Source organism: Ammospiza caudacuta, chromosome 2, assembly GCF_027887145.1.
Source record: "Ammospiza caudacuta isolate bAmmCau1 chromosome 2, bAmmCau1.pri, whole genome shotgun sequence".
In the NCBI taxonomy this organism is placed as follows: domain Eukaryota; kingdom Metazoa; phylum Chordata; class Aves; order Passeriformes; family Passerellidae; genus Ammospiza; species Ammospiza caudacuta.
The window spans coordinates 105842730-105861617 of NC_080594.1; the positions used below are offsets into that span (position 1 = coordinate 105842730).

At 40.9% G+C, this 18888-nt stretch overlaps 1 protein-coding gene across 4 annotated transcripts in view; it reads right to left on the reverse strand.

The window, feature by feature from the left end:
- The window catches only part of MAP7D2 (MAP7 domain containing 2), an 81254-nt gene that overhangs the window by 25879 nt on the left and 36487 nt on the right, over positions 1-18888 (reverse strand). For all 4 annotated transcript variants that reach the window (XM_058824952.1, XM_058824955.1, XM_058824953.1 and 1 more), the window contains exons 2-4: positions 10518-10595; positions 7139-7302; positions 102-216 (exon numbers count right to left, since the gene is read on the reverse strand). In XM_058824952.1, coding sequence (XP_058680935.1) covers positions 102-216; positions 7139-7302; positions 10518-10595 — 357 coding nt within the window. The remainder of the gene's footprint in view (positions 1-101; positions 217-7138; positions 7303-10517; positions 10596-18888) is intronic.

The window sequence follows — 18888 nt, forward strand, 5'->3', positions numbered from 1 at the left end:
GCGGTACCACCCTGACTCTAAACCCATCATACTTACTATCTCCACAATCTCATGCATTTTGTACTCGCAGATCTGCAATGCAGGCAGCCTGTTTCACTCACCATCTCTGCCTCCTGAGCCTGCAGCCAGTGCTCCTCCCCACGACCATCGCTTCTGCTTCTGTTCCAGCTGCTGGCTGCGTTCGAGGGACCGGCGCATCATGGCTTCTAAACGTTCCTGGGAATTTGGTACAAACCCCAGTCAGACACAAATCCCAGCCAGTTCTCTGGGGGCTTCCTTCCCCTGCCTGCTGAAACCACGCTAAAAATACACAGTCCCCCTGTTGCTCCACACAAGATGCTTACAGGAGCTTGCTCACAAGAAAAGAAAAAGAACTGAATAAAGAAGGGATCAGCATGCTACCTACCTCCAGATATGAGTATCCTTTGTCTGCAAGCCACTGAGGTCACTACAGAGGCCTAAGTAAATAACACAGGTTGCATCACTGCCTAGCATCTGCTCCTGCTGGTGAGGCTGCTGCTGTGCTCTGGACTTAATTTGTATAAGAATAATGCTCACCAAGCATTAACTCCTTCTTGTCTATGCAGACATCAGAATTTTTTCCCATCCCTTTCTCAGCACAGTTAAATTGCTGCAATGCCAGTGGCTCCACCTAGTCACTCAGATAAATGATCACTTCAAACTCAAAGTAGGTTACTTTGCAGGATGCCCTACTTATTTATTTATTTTTACAAAAACTCCCTCCTTTCTTCTTTTATGTTTCTTAAGTATAGGCATTTAAGACCTTCTGATTTTTTTTCTTCTCTGTGCATTTATTTTAGTGCGTGCCTACCTCATACTAATCCCACGATTTCCTTTTTTTCCCCCTGCCACTCCCATGTTCTTCTCCATGAGTTAGGATTTTCACAGGGGGAAGAACAGAATTAATTTTTTCTCTCCCCAAATCTTGCTCTACCTTTTACTTACAGCTAATTATGGTCGCTTTATTCCCTCTCCATCACCTCTTGACTCTCAAAAACCTCCACTGAGTTTCATTCCCACCTCCTCCCCCTGCTAGTTTCTCTGTGAATTATTGTTGTGGCAATGATCCCTGCACTTTTTCTTTTCCTCCTTTCAAGCAGATAAAATGTGGTTCTTCCCCACCCACAATTCCATCATCTAACAGCCTCTTCCCTTCCTCCTCCCAGCACCTCATTCGCATCTGGCAACCTCCTCACCCTCACATTTCAGCAGCCCAACCCCTACTGTGAAAGATAAGTCTACTCTTGCTGCCTCCAGCTCCTGCCCCAGCTAGTTTTAGCCCTTTGATCCTATTAGTATTTTTGGTGCTATTCCTTATTACCTTTGCTATGTCCCTTTGGTCTAGTTAAAACTCCCACTCTTATCCACTTCAAGCTGGATCCTGCAGGCTCCTGTGATTACATCATACCCATTTTGATTTTTATCTCCAATATCTTTTGGCAGCTCAGATAAATTGTGTGGAAAACCCTTCATACATCTCTTGGCCAGATTACTTTCTCTCACTGATTAATGCCTTTGGTCTGGCTTTCCTGAGCTATTTTACCAAAAAATTTCAGTCTTTGTTTAAGTGTGTTTCCTTCAGGCTCTGCACTGGTGCTGAGCCAGTTGTCTCTGATGGAGCTCCTTCAGCACATCAGACCCTAACATCAGGGACCTCCAGTAACCTCCATACTTTATACACGTACCTGTAAACTTTGTCTTACCCTCCTGGGCTTCTGACCCTGGTCACTGACTTTCTACATTGCCTGATGTCCCCTCATCTACTTCTGGTTATCTAAAATATATTTCTGCCTCTTCCACATCTTTGAAGACTCTTTTCTACTACCATGACTTGCAGGAATTTATTTCTGAGCTTATTTTTTCCACCTCACCCAACCCTGCTACCAGTTATCCATCAGTATCACTGAAAGCAAGCCACTACCTTTTAATCTTTAAGCTCTCTTCTAATTTTATTACAAATCACTCGCGCCATAAAATATTCTATTACCTTCTATACAAAGAGTGAAAAAAGGAAATTCTTGCACCCTCTATCATTCCCAGCTCTCCTGTCCCTGTTACCTTTTGGCCAGGTGACCCACCCTGCTGTTTCTGCTGCTGTGCCCAGGAAGAGGAGCTTTCAGTGGTGTTGTGAGCTCACGGTCTATCAGGTAACATCATTCAAAGGCCACTGAGAGCAGGCAGCTGCTCCCCTGCCCCCTCCCCCCCTTCATCCCCCTCCTCTGTCTACTCAGTGCCATCAGTGTCCAGGCAGGCATGAAAATGAGAGCTCTGCCTCATTCCTTGTCCCTACAGAGCAAATGAAGGAAGCACCACAAGGCTCAAGCGCAGCCTCTTCTCCGAGAGCACAGAAACCCCCACAGCCTGAACACCCCATTCCCTTCTTACACACACCCTGCCTGTGAAAAGGAAACAACCTTTTTCCATTCTCTGGAATCTGAAGTCAGTCCTCTCTACTTTAGTTTGTTACAGAATTTCTTTCTTCTCTTACTACTTGATGATACAAGTTTCACATTTAAATCCTGTGTGCGCAGCCTTTGCTTACACGTTTGTGCTTTTTCACCTTTAGCTCTCCACCCCTCTAACTTAATTCTGTTTGAGCCCCTTTTGTTAGTCTTTCCAAGCCTCACATATTTCATCACCAGCTCCTCTCTGCAGTGTGCCTCTTTTCACCACTTTCTTCTACTATGCAGCTTGCCCCAGTCTATCCTTCTACCCACCTTTTTTACCAAGGAAAATCACCCTCCCATTTGTTTCTCATTGAACTATACTCTTACCCAGAACCTTTTTTTTCCAATTCTAATGAATATTGTTACTCATTAATCAAAAAAGATAAGACTAAAACAGCCATGTTTCAATTATTTGTGTTTGCTGTCTTGTTTGGGGGTTTTAAACAATGCTTGGAATAAACAATATTCTATAGTTTGCAAACCACGGAATACACTTATACCACCTACTATGAAAATATTGTTTCAAGAATAAAATTAATGCTGACATAGATTAAAGACATTAAATTACATTTCATACACATTTGAAAGCCCATGCTACCTACAATCTGAGGTTGAAATCTTCAGTTACATTATTTGGAAAGGATCATTCATTTTCATTTGCAAAGAACCTTTCATTAGACTACTATAGAATACAATTATTAAAACTCACAAAACCTCTGCAGATATAGGTTAGATAAAGAACAATATGAAGGCTGCTTTTCACAAAGAAAGGATAGTTATTAAAAGCATTTTAAGTTGGCACAGAACTAAAAAGCCAAAGAAAATAATAAGACATAAGCAAGCATAGCATAAACAACTCATACATTAATAATTTGTTCCATGATGAAAACTAAACCACAAGACAAAGCTTTCCTTCGTCAGCAAACAATGCGGAAAACCCTTCCAGTCTGTGTTATAGGTGAAGCACTTTCTTGAAATCATATCAGACTATGCATGTGATCTCATTTGGGAACTCTAACAGCTACAAATAGAGGAAACAATGTCTGCTCTCAAGATATACTGGATTTTCACAACAAGCCTTATAATGCACAAGCACTGCATGTAGGTTAAACTAAGAACGAATAAAATCACAAGACAGAGCCATATACTGCTAAAATCTAAAATACACATTACTTTAGAAAATTCAGTTAGTCATGCAAGTTTTCCTCAGCCTGAGCAATAGAATAAGCACTTGCAGTGTCTGAACTAAAAACAAACAAAAACCCACCCCTCAAAACCTAGCCAAATGACTTGTTTTCTCACAAATAAGTTCTTTCCTTTTTTCAGTGTAAAATATAACACAGATGTGACAAGGAATAAAAAAGTTTCAAGTATTATGACTTAAAATAATTTGTGCAAATAATTCTAAACCAATCTCCTTATATCTACAAGACAAACATCTGAAAGAGCCCCAAACCATCTCTTCCTCCTCACTTTATTTACAGCACTGTATGTAAGTAGCTCACTGTTTCCTGAGATTATCAGTTGGCTTCATCTTTGGAGTGGAGTAAAGGAAGTAATTGAAGCTATAACATCTTGAGAGTGTTTCACTCTTTTGTGTCTAAGCTCATACTTTTTACAAATGTAACAAATAGTGCACATGCACCAAACAATCTCTTCTCAATAACTTGTATACAGCTAGACATCTATTTACAAGGTATTTCCAAGTTACATGAAAGTTCAAGACAGGAAAGGGGAAAGAATTACTTTAACTGAAAAAGGACTAGCTTTATTTTTGTCTAGTTCCCTGTTAAAAGAAACTTTTAAATCACTTCTGTAGAACAACACACTGCTTTCCTCAAGGCTACTTTTACTAAAAGAAATGTGCAGCTTTAAAAGTAATATGAAGGGAAGGACAGTGAAACTGAAGACCTCTGTAGATAAGAAAGATGCAGTCAATATAGACAGAATAATTTCTAAACATTATTTATTCAGTTCCTTCTGAAGAATCGGACACTTTTACTGTGCTCTGCAACAGCCTCCAGCAGCCCCAAAAAACTCTGACAGAATACCTTGATTTCTACCAAGACAGACTTTAAAACCATCATCCTTTATCTGGCATTGCAGAGGGGGAAAACTAAGCAAAATAAATCAAATTTTAGCCACCACTTTAAGAAGTCCTTTGCAAGCAAAACAGTCGAGCACAGGATGCTCTGATATAGGAGCCAACAAGTCCCCATCAGTTTGTTAAGATCTATTCCTCTCAGATTCTTTCAGATGCAACAACAATATTTTGTACAGAGAGATTTATATCACCTCTTCCTATCATGAATGTGCACTACTTTCTGCTCTGTTTAAAAGACAAGGAAAAATAATTCAGGGAAACTATAAAGGACAACCAGTAAGACAGAGAGCAAGGAAGAAAATCTCTCTACTTGTCATTTCAGACACCTGATGAGCAAGTAAAATGGGTATTCAGTACCCAGCCAGTGTTAACTGGTCTTAAAAGGAGAAGCACTCAGAAGATGGTGCAGCACACACTGGCTCTCTGGCAGGGCACACCCCAGGTGGGGGAAATACATGTTCAAAGCTCTTCCAGTAAAGACAGTCTTAAATGGCCAAAATTACTCACAAGCAGTGAGTAACTCAAATGTCCAGGGAGCTGCAAGTTCATCACCATCCTTACTCAGACCTCCACTGTTATTATGCACGAGAGTTTGAGGGCTCCATCACAATAACAAGAGTTGGGGAAGGTGGGACTAAACTGGCAGATCCTTTAGCAGAACTCAAACAGAATTTGAAAAATGAAGGACAAGAAACTGTGAAGGGAAGCTAGGAGGGATGCCTTCTATTCCCATTTTCCTTCTTCTCTCACTCTCCCCTGTTCTATGGATTATTCCCCTGTGCATCCTCTTCTGAGGCTCCTGAACTTTCCTCCCACAGGTTTAATCCATCCCCAAACAAACAAGCATCCTCTCCTGTCCTCCTGCCCACATAGCCTTCTCTCAGACTCCTCAGCCTGGGGGAGTAGAGGAGTGGGAAGGAACGGGAAAGAATCCAGACCCAGGCCTGCTTTAGCTTCCAAAAAAGACTTTGGACACTTTAAGCATAAGGGACCAGCCTGCTGAGCAGAGCTAGGAGTGGTACTCACACCATGACTGAACACTGGGAATCAGCCTCTCCCTCACCATTACAGAAGCCTGCCCTCACACGTGCAGGGTCTTGCGGAGCTGGATCAGGCTCACTGGTGCTTGGGAAAAGCATCACAGAGTGATCAGGCTCTTATTCCATCTCTGGGGAAGTACAGGAGGCCACTACAGGAGATGGGGTCGGCCCCCACTGAACAGACGCCTTGGGTCTGACCTGTCACTGCCTCTCACATCCAACAACTCTGCTCTCATTTCTTCAGCAAAGGCAAACCATGAATGCAGGGAAAACTGGTGGATACTTGCTCTTCCTACACCTCTCTGCCTTTCTGACCTGCTCTGCTGAATATTTTGAAGAGAGGATTTTGGACGTTTTTCTGCCCCTTCCCCTTACAACCCTCACAAAGGGAATTGATTTTGCTTAGCTGCAGAAGGTTATTACAGCAGGAAATGCTCGGGAAGGAGCACATGACTTCAATGCTGTTACCACAAGAGAGAGACCTCCTACCCTTTGTTTCAGTTTTTTCTCATTTTTCTTAAAAGAATTTGAAACAAAACACATAACAAAATATTTTTAAATCAATTCTCTGCCATTACATAGAAGCCACAATGAGTATGTTAAAGTTGAACAACAAATGACAGGATGCAATCTTCTCTTCAAGTAAAGTGAAAAATCAAACAAAAAATTCAATGAATAGCTGTATGTTATTGTGAAATCATGCACAAGAAGTGTTTTACCTGTTTTGCAAAGTTATTTTGATGAAAGGATAAGGGGGCAGAAAAACGAAGTTTAAGAACTGTGGATTTCTAAAGCTTTTTTTTATCCAGGAATTGAGAAAATATTTTCTTTGGGCTTTTTTTTTTTTTTAAACCACTGCCCCCTTTTCCAAAAATCATTCATTCTTTATCAGTTGCGGGTAGCAGTGCTAGTGTTCTCCACATAATGTCATGCAGAGATATATACACACACCCTGCATTCAGAGAGCTGCACCAGAAATTGGACTCACTAGAGCAAAAAAAGAACCTTAAATGATCTCAGCAGGGAGCCTAGAAGAGAGGAAGGGCATGAAGATGCTTAAAAATACGTGATTCTGTTTTATGTTAGAATTTGAAAACAGCCTAGATTCTTCACTGCTTTAAGTACAAATTTCTGACTTTCTGTCACCGAGGAAAAATGGAACAACACATTATTTCTTTTTCATGGACAGTAAACAGAACAGTAAGAAGAATCTTTCCCTTTTTGGAAACACTCATCTTTAAAGACTTCCTTCCAGAAAGGTGGTGTTTTATATTTGACAATCAGAGTCCCAGATATGTTAGCAACGGTAGATGACTATTCCAGGAGATCATAAAAAATTTAAAAAATTGTTTTGGAAAGTGTTTTTGATGTACAGTGGTAGACTCCTTACAGCTGTGGTGATGTGCTTTGCAGCTCCTGCAGTAATTGCTCCCATGTCTCCAGTCCTGCTCCCACCCCCCATGGTTTAATGCATGTCAATATTCAGCCCTGTTCAGTGCTGCCATACATCTCCCAGGGGACCTCACCTCCTCCTCTTTAAGCTTTTGTCTCCGCTTTTCTTCAACAGCTGCTCTCTTCTGCTCTTCTCTCTGTCTCTGCTCCTCCAGCCTTCTCCATCGCTCCTCCATTTGCTTCTCATACTGAAGTTTTGCTCTTCTCTCCTTCTCCAGTATCTGCTGCTCCCTAGCAGCTTGTGCAGAGAAAAAGGTGCATTTCACATCAGGCAAATTCTCTTCTCTTTTAAAATTATTTGGTAACATGAAACAATAGTGAAAAACAACAAATGCAAGTACACAGGGTTTTAGTTGACTGAGATTGAAAATATAGTGCACAGAAGTGTTGAAATGATTAGTAAATCTAAGCAATTTGTTCAATACATAAAGAGGGAAGCCCTTGTACACAAGGTGCCAGTTTGTACCCCTTATCTATGTAAAAAACAGTGTACAGAACAAACTAGCAATGTTTTTATGTTTCAAGTCCCTCTGAAGCTTAAAGCCAAATTATTTTTTCAGACATACTGCTCCTAGTAATCTTTGAAGGAAATCAGCTGTATATGTTGACGCAAAAGCCCTTGGGACTTCTTTAAAACTGTGCTTATATTACAGAGCTGCCTTTGAAATAGACACATGCAAACAACATATGCTGTTTTCTATGAAGTTTTGAAAATACATCTTTCAGCTCATGATTTGGTGCTACGTCTTTACCCACTTCTGCCTTTTAATATAAAAAAAAATTATTCTGTTACTGAGGTTTTTCCCAGCTGTTTATTCCAACTGGAGCAATAATCTTCATGGGACATTACCCTGATGTTTCAGAAACTCAGACTGCAACAACAGATACTGGACTGCTGCTTCAGGTGTACATAAAACAAGTAGCAGGAGTTAAGGTGGCAAATTGAGAGGAAAAATCCATTTCCCATGCAAGTGTATTCCATAAAAAGGCAGGAAAGAGGAGGTCTGTAAGCATGCCTATACACACACAAGCCTGTAGTGTCACATACCAACACACATACAGCCAATATCAAAGAGGGAATATTGCTAGGCTAAGAACTTGAAAGTCAGGGAAAGCCAGAATTAACAGTGTTTATAAAAAAGCTAGTCCTTCTTCCTGCTCACTTATGCCTGTGTTTCTTCCGTTCCTGTTTCCTTTTACAGCACATCATCACCCTTCCAACTCTCCCACTGTTCCTAGGCTCTTGTCCAGCCATTCCAGATCAGCCTTTTCCCCTCAGTTCCTGCCCCCAGGCTTTAACCACAGCTGTGACTTTTTGTCCCTCTTAGCCCCACTCCATCCTCTCTCCCTTGGGTGAAAGCCAGAGTCTTCCCAACATCCAGATTCTTTTCCAACATTCCATTTCTTTCCCTTGAATACAGAATCCTTCTACAATACTTCTTCCTCAAATCCAGCCTGCTTTCCAGAATACCTTCTAGCTTATTCTTGTCAGAAATACAGTTGGTGTTGTCTTTCCCTTCTGTCCAATGAAAATCCACTCATCCTCCCCACTCAAGACAGGGCAGTATGAGGGGAGTGTCAGTGATGCAGTGAACCTTGAAGGATTGAATGCATGAAGTTCAGACTTGTCAACAGAAAAAGTTACCTCAGAGACAGTGGATAACAAGTGACCAGGCATGAATTGCTCCAACTGCTAGCCACATCAGGTAGAGCAGGTGACAAAGCATGCTGGAGTCCATAAAAACCAAAAATAAAGTGAGGTGTCCAAAGATTGTGCTAAGATTACCTTCTGAGTAAGTAGGTGAAACCTGGGACTGATTCTGGACAAAGAAGTAAACAATTCTGTCATCATGGACACATGTACAATTCTTGTTGCTTAATTTAGGGATGCTAAACCACTGATTAATGAGTTTTGGCTCAGGTGAAAAAGTTACTTCATATTGCTATACAGTACCTGCTGACTGCTCAAAGAGCTGACCCTTGGGGGAAACATGCTGCTTTTTTCTGAACTTCTAAAAGAAAATTCTCACAATCAAACTGTGACCAAAACTCAAAGCTTCCCACTACAGAAATGGTCTTAAGAATATGCTTCCAGGAGGCATGATGTCTGGGAGAAAATTGCAGACACCACCTTCCAAATCCCCTGGGCCAACCACTCCCAAAATCTCCAGGCTTCAGTTTCCTTTTCATCTTTTCTACTCTGAGTCCTTTCCAATCTAATCACCATATCACTTTCTTGGGAACCAGAAAAGAAGGGATAATCAGAAGGAAAAAAGAGAATAGCCTACATTGAGCATACCTGGAAGAGAAGTAAATCCCAGATAGACAGAAGCTTGGGCAAGATTAAGTACTAAAGAGCAGCAGATTTTTACCAAATTACCAAAGGAATCGTAGGAATCGTGCGGACCAAGCCCATGGTAATGAAAAAATGTCAAGTCACTGGTCTCAAGCCCCAGACTTTGCAAAGAAATAGTCAACAGTTTGTTTATTTCTTGCAAGAAAAACAGTATTTTCCTATGATTATTTTGACAGGTGCCCTTACTTGTTTAGTTGACATTTCCTCAAAATATATGTTTACCTTAAATTTTGCAAAAATCATAAAACACTGACAATTCCTTCTGCTAGGTATTGTCAGGTTATCTCTAGGAACAGTGCTACTGATCTTTCTTGTCATTACCATGAGGAAAAGTGAAGTTAACTGCTTAACACCTTTTTATATACACAGAGAGATATAGGAAGTCCAAATCAATGTTGAACAGAAAATTTAAATTTACGTGTATATATATATATATGTATACACACAGACATATATGTATATTTTAATTGTGTATACACCCACTCCCCTTAAAGATATATTTATACATTTTACATATCTATTTTAAAATTCTCTCCACATTTCCCTAGTCATATTAATAGATTAAAAATAAGTGATTGTTTTAAACAAAATCTGAAATCATTGATAAAAAACATTCTTCAGTTCCTGAATAACATAAGCATTCTCCTGAAAGATTAACCATTTTACAACTTCCAGAAAAGTACACACTTTCATGCTGCACTTAAAAACTCTATTATATATTTCAATATGGCAAAAACCAAAGAGATTAAAATTGAAGTTGCTTAATCAAATCATCCTACATATTTTTCTGAGTATTATTCAAGGCTTATTTGGGATTTTCACAAACCACAATCATAACAGCAATATCTTGAACATAAACCTATATTCAAAGGCACACAAATCAAAGAAGAAAGTAAACTTGTAAATATAAAATACGAAATATTTGACTGGAAATGCAAGAATATAATCTTTTATAATTTAAGTTAAAAGAAGTGGTAAAGACCAGGAACAGACTGAACAACAAGATTTAGAAATCAGAACACAAAAAATGCTATGTTAGTTAGTTAAGCCTATTAAAACATGTATATAAATAATAGATACACCTCCTGCCAACTTACCCAGGTATTTCTCCCTTTCCTCTCTTCTTTCCTTTGCCAGTCTTTGTCTTTCATCAGTTTTTAGAAATCCATCAATAGCTGAAGACAGAAGGAGAGAAATAAAAAAGTCTTAAGAAGCTGTTAAGCAAAACTAAAGAAGGATCCAAAAGAAATTAAAGGAATCCATCAAAAAGAAATCATAACTACTACATTTAACAACTCCAATAACAAAACCAACTTTGCTCTTGTATGTGGGCAGGTTAATGAGCTGGGATTTGGGCACCTCTTGAGCACAGTCTCCCACTCACTGCTGAACTCCAAGCACGGCTCCTCACTGCAAATGCCTGACTCCTCTTCTCAGAGCAAACAAGCACGCTGTTAGTGTTTGTTTCAGAACCTGAAACTTCCTTGGGAAAAAGGGTAAGGATGCAATAAACATGCATTTATCTTTGTTAACAAGCTCATTTTAAATGTTTTGGCTAGGTATGAAAAGGTAGCTCAGAAAAGCAGTGAGCAGCTATGGAGTCCCAGCCTTTATATTTATGGCTGACTACAGCCCCCCAGTTTCCTTGCTTGCTCAGCATTTCAACAACCGGCAATTACTGCTGGATGAGGCTACAGAAGCAGCAGCCCTGCTGCCCTCTTTCCCAGGCAGGAAACACTTTGTTTCCTCCTGGAGTTGGTATCTAAAAGTAAGATACTTGTCTAGGTTGCCTAAGGATGTTTTGTAAGGATGTGTCTGGGATTCAGACACCCCAGCACAGCATGAGCAGCTGAAAAGCCCAATTTAAGGAGGCAGGAAGGCAGAGTGTGACACACCAGGTGCCTCAGGGTCACCTGCCTTCACGCCCTGGAACAAGCATCAAAGGGACCTAAGATGGACCTTCTGCAACAGCAGGAAAAAGGTCACCAGTGAGTACCTTGACAGACCATCCAGGGGATGGCATTCTCTTAAAACACCTCCAGTGCCCTCCCTTCCCTCTCTGCTCAGGATCTCCTGAGGTGTAAGCAGTGCAAACAGGCATGGTGTCTCACAGCACAGTTTACATCATTTGCAGTCATTATCTGGGCTCCCTACTGAGTTACTGAATTCTAATTAGGTCCCCTTCCTTTTGCTCTGAGAACTGCATCTGTTAATTTTTTTCAGATAAATATGAATGGAAAATTTACATAGACTGTAACCCCAACTACCTTCCTGAAACATCACACTTGCAGGTTCCTTTCCAAAGATATCCTGTCTGTGGGAGCAAGGATTTTGCATAGGAAGTACCTTTCTCTAAAATGCACAGTTGTGTAGGAAAGCTGAAAGCCAGCCTCAGTGGCCTCAGTGACAAAGGCAGGTCTCAGCTGTCCCCCATTACAATAACAGCTTGCTTTTTCCCCAAGCAGCACCTTCAAAGACCATCTCTAATCTTCCTCAGCACACACAGACTGCAATTACCTGAAGGCAGCCAGGTCCCTGGAAAAATGTGATTATAGCTCCCAGCTGGTTAATTACAACTCAATTTGCGGGTCAAATACATATTTATTTATTTATTTCCAAAGACTCATCCTACTTCTATACTAGTCCACTTGCTTGCTCACTTGGCTGACATTTATTTTCAGATTCGACAAGGAGGAAGGAGACAAGAGGTGGCAGCTCAGTAAGGCAGCTATGGCAAAGGTTTGTTACTGCTTTGAAAGGACCTGCAGTAAATAGGCAAGAAGGTGAATCAGCATAGGTATTTTACAGCTCCAATGGAAAGCTTTTCAGTGGCCTTAAAGTCAAACAAACATAAAACCTACAACTCGTTCTAGAAGCAGCAGAGGGATGCGAAATTCTGGTGGATCAAAAGCCCAAAGACAGAAGACTGAGCTTGGTAACAAGGAGGCAGGAGAAGGAAAGAAACAAACCGAGGCATGAGTTATGGTCTTCTGTGGCAAAGGATGTAACTCAGATGGAGAGGTGGAACCTAAAGTACAGAAAATAGAATGGGGATAAATGGAGGGATGGAAAGGAAGCAAGAGAGTTCATGTCCATGAACTATGTTCACAAACTCCTGCACTGATTCTCATCACTCTCCTGGCTTACAGTAACTATCTCAGAAATCCACCAGCAAAAATGCATCCCATTATGCCTATCAATAAAATCACAGCTAACTCATCTCTACTTTGATTGCTTCACAAACACAAAAGTGAAAAGTGTAAAAGTGGGTCTAAAAGCCTTGGTCACAACCCCATTGCTATCCAAAGCTGATGCACAATTTTTCAGGTTGGCATTCTCAAGCATTTGAATATCTCAACCCAATTCAGAAAATACTATAAGATGATCAAAGTTGTGATGTCAAATATTAAAGGAACGAGAATGTATCCAAATTGAAACAGTCTGTACAATTTTTATTTTGCCTGTTCTTACATATATATTACACTTTTTCCTTTTAGGTCCCTTTGCTTATTCATTCACAGCATAAGAGTTGAACCAAGTTCAAAGTTATTAGTGCTTCTTGCACTCTCTTTCTGAAACTGAAAAGTAGACAAAACTATACTTAAAGGCTTTCTGGAGAACAGCATTCCACACTTGGCTATGTCACAGGTGAAACTACAAATACATGGAATTATGATCATTACATATGCAATACACCAACATGAAAAAAACCCCAACCCACCAATAAAACAGTGGAGGAAAACTGCATTCTAATACATACAGGCATCAAACACAAGATGGCAAGAGTAGCATTAAAATAGCACAGGCATCATCAATGCTGGCATTTCTGAACACAAGTACTTGACTTGGCAAATCAGCATGCCTGCCAAAAAACAGAAACTTTACTTCAGAAAGTAAATAGAGTTTTGAAGGACAGAATAACTGAACCCTGGGTGATCGCTTGTACATTGAGATGATTTTCAAAGACTAAAATGATTGTACTTTATGCATCTTCATATAACATTCAGATAGCATTATAAATGCAGTGGGCACAGCAGTTACCTGTGGTAAGGAATTTCATTAAAGACAGGAATTCAAATCCCTTTGGCAAAGCAGACTGCAAGCAGCAAGCTGGCACAGGTAACTATCCCGGGAATAGTGTAAAGGCATCCCTGTGCCCTAGCAGGGAACTGCCAGCAGAGGGCAGGAGAAGGTCTCAATGAACAACAAAACCCCACGGCAAAGGCGCTCTCACTGAGCTGTGACCTCGGGTTAAGTCTGTATACGCAGCTTTATCCTGAGCCTTCCTCATATTTACAGCTAAGCCTCTGATCCCTCACTTAGAGAGGCACGTTAACAACATGTTTAAGAGTCAGGATATAAACGCAGGCTGGCTGTTCTTCTGCCAACCAGAGGAATGAATACAAAGGGATACTGGCAGAAAATTCCCTAATAAATGTTTATTCCCAGACTTGCAGAGGAATAAGGAAACTGCTCAAATAATAAGATCCAAGATTTTACTCTCAGGAAATGCACACGTACAAATTGCTTCTGCTTATTACTCTATCTCCCAGCCCTCCCCAAAAGTCCTTTGCAGAGTCCCCACTCTCTAAGGCATGTTCTTAGGCACTGGGCTAATTCCTTGAGATTGTGCCTCATTTTTTGATTGAGGAGGGCTAGCTGTTCATCTGGGACTTTGTTACAATGAGCATTTCTAAAGAAAAAGACCATAACATAAAACCAGTTCGAATGTCAGCAGCAGACCTGCAGCAATAATGTAACAGCTGATGCTGCAGGACTCCTTCAAATACTTCCATGTTCCCTGAAAATAAATATTCACAGAACTAAAACCCAACATGTTAATCACTGCTTCAAGTCTTTTTTATGGGCAAGGTAAACCTATTCAGACTGATGAAACAGTGCCAGAACATGTCCACACACACTGCTCTGCTCCACATCCTGCTTGTGAAGCCTCTTGGTGGCTGCTCAAGACAGAGGAAGGCTGTCCTCTCCTGATGAGACATAGCAAGCTCTGTCTTTTAAAATCCATATCCTGTTTTTGGTGAGAAAACAAGTACCCAAGTAGGACAATTAGGTTAGTGGAAGCTGAGGCTACATTTCAAAAGGACCAACAGGCTGCTTGGGCAGCTCCTCTCCTGAAATTCACACCTGAGTAATTGTCAGCAGGTAAGGTTTCTATTAATTTTTTTTCCATTTTGTTATTGAACCCACACCCCCATCTATCCTCTCTAATACCCCATGGTATTTGGTTTCACAAAATATTTATACACAGCAGATATTGAAATCCTTGTTGGGCACCATGACAGAAGAAATGTCAGCTGGGCATCTGAGACCAGCTCTACACAGCAGTGTTCCACACACCGAGACCTTTGGCCATCCCGCATGACCACATTCAGGACATTTACACCTTTGTCCATTCTACCTGACATTGTCCAGCACTTTCAGACCTTTGCCACAATATGCAGTGATGCTGCTGAATCTGTGAAATTTCCCAGTTTGGATGCAGTTCTGCCAATGGTTAGCCTTGCTTGGGTCACCACTGCACTTACACCCACTGCACTGCTGGCAAACTCTTGTTTCAAACAATCTTCATCTATAAAATTGACATTTTGCTCCCTGAAATCTGCTTTGTCTCTCTTGGGACTGTTCTTTGAGACAATAATGAACAGACATTTTCCACCTGTCATTGTTTCCCTCTGGGTATTCCTGATTGAAGAAATGTTCAGGTTTTCAGCTATTAACTGTACTTGGAGGGGGAAAAGAATTACAAAGCTGTGTGTGACTGTACATAGATGGCAATTTCTATTGGCAAAAGGCACTTATTGTAGATTTTAATTTTAAAGCTGAGAGGTTTTCAGGTAGAGGCAACATGCAAACACCACAAGAGCTTTGCAGGTAGGTTCAGTAAGATTTAGTGAATTGTCCTTTTTGACAATTATCTTTTTCACATTTTCTTTAAAAAGCTTTTTATTCTATGGCATTCAAAAATCTTATTACAAAGAATCAGAATTCCCCCAGTTTCAGATACTTAATTTTATTTTTAGATTTGCCAGGCTGGATTTCAAATATAACCAGAAAAGAAAAAGGAGCATTGTCCATTTTGTCTAATTAAAATACCAGGATGGTTATTTGTTGTTATAAAGATGTTAAGTGGATGAAGTCATTAAAGACAAACAGTTGCCAAACACAGTGACATTTCAGAACCCCAGGCTAACTGTCTGAGGTGGCCTGGCAGATAGAACAGAGAAGCTGTTGGGGACTTCATGCTCTGGTTAAACAACAAGGACACCTGCCTTATGCTCCTGCTCCCCACCCTGCATTTTAAAATTATCCATTTGAATGAAGAACTTCAGCTGTAAAACATACTTACACAAAGACTGCAGTAGCAAAATATACCCTACTGGTATGTTTATTTAAGTTTTGGGTGAAATTGTTCCAAAATGCTGGCCAAATAACCTTGAAACAATACACAGAATATAAATACATCATTTTGTCATCACATATATTAACATAAATATCTTAATTACTACATGGGGAGGAAAAAATTGCTAAAATATTAATGTTCTCAGTTTTGCACGAGCCCACAGACACCTAATTAGCTCCATGGGATTGTGTACAGATGTGTGTGCAGCCCTAAGAGTGCCCCAAGGAGACTCCAGTATGAGGCAGACACAGCAGATGCACCTCAAGAGCACTCAGAGAATGGTGACATACATTGGCAGAATGCTTTTACTTATGAAAACACTATATAATTAATCTAGTGTTATTATTTATTTAGTTTACTGAACAAGTCCCTGCTATACAGCCCCCCACAGCCCATACCAAGCAGTACCACTGTTTCCTACACTGATGTTTTATTCATGTGCTTCCACAACCTCTCGGGCAGAAAGGAGTCCAGAGGCTTAACCAGTTCTTGACAATGTCTTTCTCACAGATTTAACACACATGAACATTTACAGCTCTGTTTTTCAAACAGCCCTAGACCCCAGACCCATGTGGCATCTACAGGCAGGATCTTCCTTTCTGCAGCCTGCCCAGCAACTTTCTAGAAGGAAACACTGTGCATTCTGAAAAGGATAAAAACAAACAAACACACACACACAAACCCAAACAAACAACAACAAACCAACAAAAAACCTCACCAAAAATACTGTTTCTGATCCACAATTAACATTCTGAAACTTCTAGGGTTTGCCAAGGTGGCACTAGCTTGAAATTTTACACTAAAACAACAAGCAAACCTATGAACCCCAAAGCTATAAACATTTCAAATTGAAAATTTTTTCCCATGGCTGAAATACTTTTCTTCTTTCATTCACTTACTGCCTATCTCCTGAATCAGCAATAGTCCCAACTTGTATTTGCAGTTTATGCATTGGTAAACTTGCACAGACTAGTTTCACTGACTTCAGCAGAATGACTTGTGTTAAAACAGAAGATATCGAAATACCTTGTTAGGATCAGGAAGCCCATGCTTACCCCACCCAAATCTGAAAAAAGGTCCTATCACTCATGTACTATCATACTGAATGGAAAATTCATTTTTTGGAAGGAGAGTAGCTATAAGTACTGTAGACATCACTTGCCTGGTTCACTGTACTTTGACTTTTGCAAGAAAAAGCCTCAGTGGAAGACAGCAGACCTCAGGTCACAGTTATTTTGTCCAAATTATCTAAGGGAAACTTTATAGGATCAGATAGAATTGTTTCTCCATCACACTAAATTCAATCTGAACAGCCTCATTTTAGGAACATATACATCAAAATGAAAGAAATTCCATTTATTTGTAACAATTTTAGTTACCAAAAGGAAAAAAGCTTTGGATCTATAGTGCATAGGTGTAGTCAGCAGCACTCTGTCCAATGTGCATTCTACACTGATGTTTTATTTATGCGCTTCTGTAATCTCTCAGGCAGAAAGGAGTCAGAAGGTTTAACCAGTGCTTTACAGTGTCTTTCTCTCAAATTTAACACACATGAACATGTATAGCTGTATTTATGTGTATAGTGTAGTCTAGTACAATTCAATTTCTAATTAAAAGTTTCTGGACTGACAATACACATCTATGTATCAACATCTGCTGATGTTATATATTGACTATTAGGTATTAGATAACCAGAGCTTAGTGAAACAGTAGCATCTCACTGAGAAATTCAGCTATTTTTAGCACAAGCAGAGCAGATGGGGACTGTAAGTACCCATTTCTCCCACCTCCACTGGCTTGTAATCCCCAAATGCACATTAAACCCCACTTCCTGCTCAAGTTAATTGGCTTTGCTGGTGTGTGGCACTGAATAGTGATCTCATGCTTTGGTGGTTTTTCAAATGTCACTGCTGTGTTGCGCTCTCCAGTGACAGCCGAAGGCAGGCAGCCCTGAGCTGCTCCCCTGTGCCCAGGCAGGCAGAGCTGGGGGAGCCTTGGGCAGCCTCTGGTGGGTGAGGAGCTGAGCTGGGCTGCCCTGAGGGGCTGCACTGGGGGCACCAGAGCTCACTGTCCTGCTGAACACCTGACCCAACCCTCCCAGCAGCACCTCACTCTGCACATCTAAACACATTTAAAGCCAAGGGGTGCAGGAGCCAGTACTTGCCAATATTGTCTGCAGAACACAGAGAGCTCCCAGATGTGAGCACCCAGGTAACCTGGAGCACGCTGGGCTCAGCTCCTGTCCTCAGGCTCTGTGGCCAAGCAGCCCCAGCAACCCTCCTCTCTGCAGGGGGGGCTGTCCTGCCTCCACCCGCAGGCCAGGCACCCCACAGCAGCACCCAGCCTTCCAATTTAGCTTCACAGACAAGAGGGAAGCTGGAAGGATTTCCCCACTGTGGCAGCTACCTGGAACATGTCAAGCTGCCCAGCTCAAGGCACTGAAGTGCACTGCTGAAGGCCATTCCTGTGCTGCCAAAGCTCCTGCTCACAGCACCAGTCCATAGCAGCTGCAAATCTCTAATTTCAGCTGACTCAAGGGTCACAGGACAGCATTTTGGAGGAAACCCCAGCAGTCCCTGTACATCCTGCCTTCCACTGTAGCCTCTTTGCAGGCCATGGATCTCTGCAGCAAAATGACTGTCTGCAGATGGGGCAGCCAATAAAGCTTTTTAAAAAATCCTGTAATCAAACTGGTAATTAACATCTATGTCTATGACTAGGTACCCAAACTAAAGCATGACAAAAATTTTCACCTTGCTTCTAAATCAACTTCACCCAGAAAGTTTTCTTTTGGAGCCTGAAGTGAAAATTATAAGGATTTGTCAGTATGCTCTCAGAAACTGTCCTTAAAAATATTTAAGACAATCCCAGAAGAAATGATAAAACAAAAGAAAAATCTACAAATCAAAGGCTCACACTTGGGCGACAGAGGCTTGGTGCATGACCACTTCAGAGGTGGCAATTTTTACAGAGCAACAGAGACCACCAACCTTCCAACTGCACATGTATGTACAGGGATTGTTCTGCAGATTCTTTTTACTAGG